We start from the raw sequence: 10,491 nt of genomic DNA, 5'->3' as shown, positions 1-10,491 counted from the left end.
CCCCACTATCATGACCTCAATTCTACAAGTCTAGGGCATCTACACTAGTACAGATAAAAGCTGGGAACACAGAGAATCCAGGACAGATGAACTCTGCAGGACCAATAATGAGAGTAGCAATACAAGGAGGGAAAGGGGAAGGTGGGAGAAGAAGGGGGGAACCGATCACAATGATCGACATATAACACCCACCCAAGGAGACAGACAGCAGAAAAGTGGATGAAGGGAGACAGCAGTTGGTATAAGACATGAAAATAATAATAATTTATAATTTATCAAGGGTTCATGAGGGAAAGAGGATGGGGGAGGGAGGGGGAAAATGAGGAGCTGATACTAAGTGTTCAAGTAGAAAGACAATGTTTTGAAAATGATGACAACATATATACACAAGTGCTTGACACAATGGATGGATGGATGGATTGTGATAAAGAACTGTAAAAGCCCCCAATAAAATTATTTAATAAAAACAAATCCACTACTATCAAGTTGATTCTGAATTACTGAAACCATGTATTAAAGAGTAAAACTTCCATAAGGGTTTCTTAGTTGTAATTCTATGGAAGCAAAGTGACAGGCCTTTCTTCTCTGGTACTGCTGGATAGGCTCAAACTGTCACTTCCAGCCAGAGGTCCAAGGCAATCTATTTGTACCATCACCACCAAACCAAACCAATGTCCTAGAATACACTGCGACTCATAGCAACCCTATGAAGCAGAGTAGAGCAACCCTTATCGTTTCCAAGGCTGTACATGTTTACAGAAGCTGACTGACATCTTCCTCCCCTCATCTTTGTCCCATGGAACGGTTGGTGTGTCAGAATCACCAACCATTTGGTTAGTGGTCCAATACTTAATCCATTGCTCAAAACAACTTCAAATTGATATTTTCATAAAGTGAAAGATTTAAAACCATACAGAAGTACATTCTTCCTAGATTAATTCGCAAATTAATCAAACAGCAAATAAAATCCCAACCATTTTCTAAAGAAATTTTGAGAAGGTAATTCTAAAATTAATATCCAAGACAAGATCTAAGAACATTCAGAACAATTCTAAAGAACAAAGTAAAAGGAGTCAAGTTACTAAACAGGAGGATAGTAATTGCACTAAAGTCAGTGTGGTAATGGGGATGAGATAAACATCTCTTTTTGATTATCTTTAAATCTACTTATCTGTAAAACAAAAACCAAACTCATTGTCACCTAGTAAATTCTGACTCATGCCGACCCTACAGGACAAAATAGAACTGCACCTGTGGATTTCCAAGAGTGTAACTATTTACAGGAGTAAAAAGCCTCATCTTTCTCCTGAGGAACAGCTGGAGGTTTTGAACTGAAGACCTAGAAATCAGCAGTCCAACTGGTAACCACTACCCCACCAGGGCTCCTACCTATCTATATGTTATTAAAAAAGAAATTTCCTCTCTGCCCTATCAAACTCTTTTTTGGTCTTCTTTGTGTTGCAAATTATTACTACCTATTATATAAACACAAGAATGATGGTAGTTGCCAAAATGTTCCTTGTATTTTTGCCAGTGTTCTTCCCTAAAGCATATTTCAACATCCTAACTATTCTAAACATTTCCTTATTTGGGATGTTATATACTTCACCACCAGGAATATCATGTGGAGTGGCAGACAGATAAGCTGCCAATGTGAAAAGAAAATGACAGATTGCTCAGAATGCATGAGTATACATATTCAAACCCTATTATTTACATTTTGAAGGAGTAGATGAGCAAAAACTGTTGAGAAGAGATAGACTATAGCAAGAACATTCAAAGACATAAATTAGAATTACCATGATTAATTGCTGTAAGAGTATATCACAAGTTATTTCCAGTTTATCTAATTCTAGTCCTTCTGTGCAAAATGAACATACTAAATCCATGTTTTATAAGGCAAGCTCATAAAAAATAGAACAAAAAAACTTAAGCTATGTATATTTTTCATTTGAGAAATATACAAGTAATTGTAAAGTCTCCCAACAAATAAGCAAATAAACACTCAGTGACCTCCCTTAACTCTAGAGCACTCTACAAAATTCCACAAATTGATATAGAGGCTAGAAAGATACATGGGTAGGAAAGGTGAATACTGAGAACATTCTTGTCTTCTGTCAAAAATTGAAATATGAGCAACCACATATTATATAGCATAACAAATTAACAAATAAAAGAGTAAGATGGAATAGCAGAGCAGTCAGTAAAGGATGGCTGAAAAGTCTGGATTTGTTGTGAGACAAGAGAGGCACAGGTCCTTCAATATGCGAGGAAAAGATGGAAGCAGTGTCTGAGAAAGAATTCTAATAGCTGTGTGGAGGATGACTTGGGCAAGGACTGAGACTAAAGGCAGGGAATAAACAGAAAATGGCATCTCAGATATTTAATTAATAATCAATATTTTCACTGCCCAGTCACAACATTCAGCAAAAGAATATATTTTAAAATTGAAAATCGTATTTAAACAAGTTTGCATAATCAATCATTTTCTATGTAATTGTTAGAAGAATAAGAAAAGGAATGTAAAAAGCATCATCTAATTGTGTTACATATATATTACTATTGTAATTTTATGAAAAAACATAATTGTGATATAAACAAAATGCTTCAGCCATAAAGTCAGAAAACCTGAATTAAAATTCTGGTTGAATCATTTAATGATTATAAGGCCTTCAGCAAGTCATTCTGAGCAATTAATTTTCAAAAATGTAAACTGGGAAAGAGCAATATTTTATAAAGTCTACAGGGAATAAATAAAATAAGTGATTATAAAATTCTTTAACACACTCTCTGAATTATGTTAGCTAGTGAAATAAATGTACAGGATGAGTTGCAGACAAGTGTCTGTTTTGGTTGATCTTACTGAAAAGAAAACCATAAGCAGTCCCAAGGAATCAAACTATCAAAATCTTCTCCATATTATTTTAATGAGGAATTATGCAAGAAGATTGAAGAAATAGTCTCACTAATGCTCCATTGTAGACAATGTTCTCTTATATACAAGACCTAATTCTAACCAGGATAATAGAAATAGTCAGTATCTGTATTACCAAACTGATTCTTTTAAAACAAGAGGCAATTAATTTTTTTTCTTTTTAATTTGTTAAAACATCACTAGAATTCACATAACTGTCCAAATAGCTTCTACTCTTAATTCTAATATTTATTTTAAAAAGAAATTAAAAGAAAGAACAGATAAAAAAGAAAAATGTAACCATAAGGGACGTAATGGTAGGGTAATTATGGTTGACACTGCTCTGTTTAGGCAAGACTTTTAGAGGCTTCAGTCTAATAGAAAGAAATCAAAGTGAAGTGCCACAGATCACTATAGTAGGAGTGAAGTAGGGCACAGTGGATGATATCAACTATAAATGTAGTCAATTACTTAGTACGGCCATCTAACCATAACCCCTATTGAGTACCAGTGCTATAGTCCCATTTGAGACAGAAATAAATTGGACGTATTTTGAGTCTACACTTTACTGAGGATGTGACTCAAATAACTACCCTTTGTTTCCTCGGTGATATGGTTTACAAAAGGGAAAAACCACATCTCCATTAAGGCTATTCTTTTTGTGACCTCCCTTCCTGATTGAGCATGCTCAGGTATCAAGAGGCTTGCTTTGGCTCTTGGACATTTTTACCTCTGGCTTGTGATCCTGGTTTGCCTCTGCCTAACCTCCAGTTCTTGGGGCTTGATTTTCAATAATGAAAGTTTGATTATATGGGCAAAATATAAGATGGAAGGAATACACAGAATCACTGTATCAAAAAGAACTGATCGACATTCAAGCATTTCAAGAAGTAGCATATAATACTGAAGGAAGAAGTCCAAGTTGCACTGAATAAAACACACACACACACACACACATACACACAGGGTTCAGAAATTGATAGAAAACCAATTTAAATATTTCAACAACTCATCTATGCCAAGAAATTTGGAAGGCAGCTACCTAACAAACAGACTAGTTATCAATATTTATCCCATTCCAAAGAAAGAAGGCCAAATAGAACGTAGAATTTACCAAACAATACCATTAATATCACATGCAAGTAAAGTCTTGCTGGAGACAATTTTTAAAAGATTACAGCAATATTAACAGCAAGGTTTCAGAAATTCAATCTTGGTTGAGAGGAGGATGTAACATGAGGGATGTCATTGCTGATGTCAGATGGATCTTGGCTGAAAAACAGAGAATACCCCAGAAAGATATTTACTTGTGTTTTATTGACTTTGTAAAGGCATTCAACAGTGTGGATCATAACAAACTATGGAAACCCTTGAGAAGAATGAGAATTTCAGAACATTCCACTGTGATCATTAGGAACCTGTACATGGAACAACTAGTCATATGAACAGAAAAGGGGAAGACTGCATGGTTTAAATCAGGAAGAATGTACATCAGGGTTCTATCCTCCCAACATACTTCATCAATCTGTATGCTGAGCAATCTGTATGACAAGCTGGACATGAAGAAGGCTTTAAGCAGAAGTTACTAACAATCTGTAATATACATAGGACACCGTTTTGCTTGCTAAAAGCAAGGAAGACTTGAAGCACTTGCGCCGGGCCATTATCTTGAAGGTCAGCAGTTCAAAAACACCAGCTGCTCCTGGAGAAAAACATGGGGCTGTCTACTTCTACTTCTGTAAAGAGTTACAATCTCAGAAGTTCACAGGGACATTTCTACCCTGTCCTACAGTGTCTCTATGAGTTGGCATTGACTCAATATCAGTGAGTTTGGTTTTTTATTTTGTTTTTGTGGAATATTCATGTGAAAGGTGGACAATGAATAAGGAAGAACTAAGAAGAATTAATGCATTTGAATTACTGTGTTGTAAAATAATACTGAAAGACCACAGGCAGCCAGAACAATTTGTGTTAAAAGAAACACAGCCATTTTACACAATTGATGTGTGTATGGATTGTGATAAGAGTTGTATGAGCCCCTAATAAAATGATTAAAAGGGAAAAAAAGGAAGTTAAAAATATATATATAAAATTTTTAAAAATTAAAAAAAGAAATACAGCCAGAATGCTCCTTGGAAGCAAAGATGGTGAGATTTCATTTCATGAACTTTGGACATCCTAAGAGAAGTGACCAGTCCTCAGAACAGGATATCTCTCATAACTGCTAGCGTAGAAGGCCAGTGAAAGAAGAATGCAAGGACATGGACTGACACGGCAGCTACCACAATGGACTCAAACACAATGATTCTGAGAATGGCGCTGGACTAGGCCGGGTCACTGTGACTCAGAACTGACTCCACAGCACCTAAAAACAAGTCTCACATCAAGGATTAAGAGTAAGAAAGCAAGACTGTTAGGTGAAGTCGGAAAAGCTGCGAGATTTAAGCAGAGAAATATGACACCATTGAACACACACACATACATGTATCCAACTCATAATAGATCTTAATCATATTTTTAAAATCATGAACATGCTCAGCAAGAGGAAGAAGAGGAAGGAAGAAAAGAAGAAAAAGATTTTACCCAACTTAATACTAAATGCATTTATTCCTCAAAACAAACGTATGGGCGATAGGAATCTATATTTGTTTATCAGTCTCAATTTCCAGTTGCCTCTCATAACATGAGACAATACCACAATTTTAGTGTCAAAAGCTTATAAATTTCTATATAGCATGGTCTCTAATCATAAATATATCCTATTTCAACCAAAGAAAACAAAATTCTGTTTCAGTCCTGGGGGAAAAACCTGGCTGTTTTGGACTTGATATAAGACTGTCCTGCCTTTAATGTGCTATTTAAGACACTTTAAAGCAGCGGTTCTCAACCTTCCTAATGCCACAACCCTGTAATACAGTTCCTCATGTTGTGGTGACCCCTCAACCATACAATTATTCTCATTGCTACTTCATAACTATAATTTTCTACTGTTATGAACCGGGCGACCCCTGTGAAAGAGTCATTCAACCCTCAAAGAGGTTGAAAACTGCTGCTTTAAAGGGTAGTTTCATTTCAACCTTTGCTTCTTGACTTTAAAACTTAGCCCCAGATTATGCCTTTGCTCTTCATCATTTTTTAATCATCTTAAATATACTGACAGTAGCTCAATAGGGGGTTAATTAAAAACAACCATTAAAACAAACAAACAAAAATCAACCATTAAAGGGTAGAAAATTACCTAAAAATATCTAAACACTGTAGGAATAAAATAAGGATTGGGGGCAAGAGACAAAAGAAACCCTCTATAAAGAGGTTTTTAATAATGAGTTTAGTATGGTTACTGTGATAGGTAGGCTTATTGTGCCAATAAACATATGTGGGATTAACTGAAGGGCCTACCTGTCTCATGAAAGTGAGCTGCACTGAGCCATCTACACTGCTCTTTAGACTAATTAGCTGTTTATTCCTTATGGTATCTACCGTATATACTCATATATAAGCCGAGTTTTTCAGCACATTTTTTATGCAGTTTTTGTGGTAAAATTAGGTGCCTCGGCTGATATCTGGATCAGGTTATACTGGAGCATATACAGTATATCTATCTATATAGATATATATAAAACATAAGTGTCCTGGTTTTGTTTCTCTAGAGAACCCTGTCTAGCACAGTTACTGAATGAGTTGACAGAAAACAGAAGATATTTCTCTTCAATGGAACTTGAATCTGAGAATGATAAGAGCCAAATACTATTTGTTGTTGTTAGCTACCACAGAGATGTGCTCAGCTCCTGGTGACCCATGTGTAGAGAGTAGCAGTACTCTAGAGGGTTTTCAGGCTATGACTTTGAAAAATTAACAGGACTATCTTCCAAGGCACTAGGAGTAAATTCAAACCACCAATTTTTCAGTTAGTGGTTGAGCATTTAATCATTTGCACTACCCAGGAACAATAATCAACCTAGAGGACACTTATGTGGGTCTTAGCATGTTTATTTTACTTTCCAAAGACCTATAAAATTATTTTCTCAGAGTCAACAGTTTTAAAGATAACCATAAAATTATGTCAGCCTACTTATTAAAATCTCTTTAATATCACATTAACACTATCCAACAATATTTGTATGCCATCAACAATTTCTGACTCATAGCAACCCTACAGGGAAGGATCCTGTAAGACAGGGTAGAACTTCCTCATAGGGATGCCCAGTTCATAATCTGTACCAGGGACAATGAATAAAGATGACAAAAGAATTGATGCATTTGAATTATAGTGTTGGCAAGATATATTTTATTTACATATATATAATATATGTATATCTTGGACTGCCAAAAGAGTTGACAAATTTCCATACGAAGAAGTACAGCCAGAATGATCCTTAGAAGCAAGGGCATTAAGCCTTCATTTCATGTACTTTGGACATATGAACCATTCCCTGAAGATGGACAGTACCTTGGTAGATGGGTCAGTACCTTGGCAGAGGATATTAATGAATACTTACTGAATATCTTTTAAGTGCTATTGTATTAGATGTTGGATACACAAAATTAATTACAGCACAATTTTGGTTGTGTGAATTCTCTCAAGCAATTTATAATCTAATGAAGGAAGACATATTATACTTAGTATAACAGTGCTATGTTAACATTATACCCAGGGGGTTACAGGTTACAGGTTACAGGGGGTTACAAGTCACTCTTTGCTTCTCAAACCTGGCTGTGCATCAGAATCTCATGTACTCTCATGCCCTGCCCTTACTTCAGGTTTAATGAATTACAATCTCCAAGGATAAAGCTTAAGAAATATGTATTTCTAACATGTACCACAAATCATTTGGAATTTCAGCCAAGTTTGAGTAGCAGTAAGCAAGAAGTACAACAAAGAGAATGGCTGAGCATGCTTGGAGTTTATAAAATACATACATACAGAAGACGAGAGAAAATTCAGAACAATTATAATGACAAAACTAATGCGACATTCCAATCAGGATTTATTAATTTGGCATGAACTTCCAAAACAGATGACTATCATCTACATCATGTATTTAATAAATGATTTGTGGTATGAACTACCATTTTATTGAAAAATACAGGAAGACTAAATGCAAATGCTTTGAATTCCAAAACTATGGCAAAATGTTCTTTTGTATATTTTTGTAAAAATATACAAAAAAAGGAAAAGGAACAATTTAGTTACAATTTAAATGTTGTGACCAATCATTTCTCCCAAGATATATTTATGAATTACTATAAGTCTAATAATATTGTTCTCACTTGAAGATCTTTTGTAATTCATATTAAGTTCAACCATTGAAACAAAACTTTTCCTAGTGATTTAAAATTTTCACATTGCTTTTTCATAATGATTTATTACTTTCTGAATAAAAGTTTAATTTTGCACTTTTAAACCCAGTTCCAGAAAAGAGTGAGAGGGTATAAATCACCAGTAAGATGAGGATTTACCATAATAAGGCTAAATCCAAAGAGAATCTTTTCTATTGATTTCTACTTGTAAAATAACAAATTATTTAAATCCCCAATTCACCACCCAACAAGAGTTCACAGAGATGTAGATGGGTAATCGTTTGAAACAGAAATAAGCTTTTAAAAAATATTCTTTGGAAACCTAGGGATAAACTTATTAAAGCATAATATACAAAATATATTCTATTGCTGGATTTTAATTCTAAAAGGTCCCTCCAAATCTTACACTATTTAAATGCATCATAAAGGCAAGGATTCATTTATTCAAGTGAAAACTATTGATAAATTATGCATTGTGATTTCTTGGAGGTGTACATAGGATAGAGAAACAAAAGCACTTAAAAACCCAAAGTCAAATAACCACTGGCTACTACAGGATAAAACCTGTATCTAAAAATCATCTTCTTTCTACCTTCATTTAACATAGTTTTAAAAAATGGTAATATTATCTGGCTGTCATAATATCAGGTAAAATTATAGCACATATTTATATAAATTGTAATATAATGTTGATATCTGAATCATTCACTACTTCCTTTCTATCCTTTTACTACTAATGTACATATGTAGAGATATAGATATATTTATATGAAATACTAAACCCCTTCAAAGAAGATACTATAATCATCATGCAAAAGATGAGCAAACCACCTTAGTGAATTTAAATGATTTAACCAAAATCACCAATAATGTTAAAGAACGGAATTGACTGCAGCTCCTGGCTATAACTGTGTTGGTAGTAGTAAAAGTAAATCTATCACATTCGACAAACCAACTGTAGAAGACATGTAGCTGGGGGTGGCAGCAGGGGCATGCTGCTTAGCACCTAAACCCTCTCACTGTAATTAGGAAATTTCTCTTTTATGAGTCTTCATAAAAAGCAAAGTCCTCTCCCTGTACAGAAGCTGTTCCAGCCATTCTTGCAGCATGGCATGCGCTTTTGACCTAGGTTTGAATAGCACAACATTCTCTCCAAAGATTCTGACTTAAGACCTAAGACAGACACTAAAAAGCTGAAAAGCAATGGTTGAATTTTGGCAGCAGGTGGCAGCAACAACACTATTTCAAAAGGGAACCTTATCAAAACTCTGAGCAGGTATTTAATAAGTAAATGAATGACACTAATTTTTTCACCCTGTTCTCTTGATTTCTCTTTTAATATAGTTTCCTCTTATAATGTACTTTATGCAAAACACAAATAAAGCAGTGATCATGTAGGTCCATTTTTACTGAGCTTCAGAGGTAGGTTTCTTACCTGTCAGGAATACCTAGCCTCTTGACACTTCTGTACACAGAAAGAGTATTTGCAACATGCCGATAGTTAAACCAGAACCGAGATGTACACACCTAAAGTATTAAAACAAATATATTAGTTTTATGAAACAAAATAAGTCATATACTCAAAGAAATATTTCTCTTTAAGTAGGATACTGACTTACCTAAAGGAATAGAGTATCATAATTATCACTTAGAAACATCTAAGGACTTAAAGAACCCTTTCTCAAACTAAGTTCTCTGGGAAGGTCTTACATTATGTGCTATTAAATAATAAAGGTCATTGAGCTTTATAGAAAAATTAATTTGAGTGGAATTTAAACAAGTACCTACCAAATTAGTTTCTCTCAATTTCTTTGATCCTATAAAGTTTCTATTTCTAAAAGATTTAAGGTTTTTGGAGTAGAAAAATATTACTGTTATGCTCTAAAAAGATTTTAAAATTTTATGTCTGAAATGAAAAAAAAAATCATTGGATGGGCTCAGTAGTACAATAAAAATTATGACAAAGGAAACTCAATTAATTTAAAGATAAATTTATAGAAATCATGCAATCTGAAGCAGAAAGTGGGGGGGAAATTATCAGACATAATTAAATAATCCAGCATTCATGTCACTGACGAGCAAAAACATTGATGCAGAAAGAATATTTAAAGACATGGTCAAAACTTCCCCCAAATTGGTCAAAAGCACAGCTTCACAGATTTAAGAACTAACTATAAAGAACCCTAAACAGTATAAACTCAAAGAATACCATGCCTGGATATATCAAACTGCTGACTACCAAAGATCTGGGAAGGAAAAAATCTCAAAAACAACCA

The 10,491-nt window shown here is 34.4% G+C and overlaps 1 protein-coding gene across 1 annotated transcript in view; it reads right to left on the bottom strand.

Moving 5' to 3' along the window:
• The window catches only part of PIGK (phosphatidylinositol glycan anchor biosynthesis class K), a 169,924-nt gene that overhangs the window by 141,271 nt on the left and 18,162 nt on the right, over positions 1–10,491 (bottom strand). Inside the window, exon 3 of the mRNA XM_004699318.2 lies at positions 9,651–9,742. Within this exon, the coding sequence (XP_004699375.1) occupies positions 9,651–9,742 (92 nt within the window). The remainder of the gene's footprint in view (positions 1–9,650; positions 9,743–10,491) is intronic.

Source organism: Echinops telfairi, unplaced genomic scaffold (genome assembly GCF_000313985.2).
Source record: "Echinops telfairi isolate 266 unplaced genomic scaffold, ASM31398v2 ScPeMD7_443;HRSCAF=831, whole genome shotgun sequence".
NCBI classification, from domain to species: domain Eukaryota; kingdom Metazoa; phylum Chordata; class Mammalia; order Afrosoricida; family Tenrecidae; genus Echinops; species Echinops telfairi.
The sequence above is the reverse complement of the archived record's forward strand: the minus strand, read 5'-3'. Positions and strand labels throughout refer to the sequence as shown.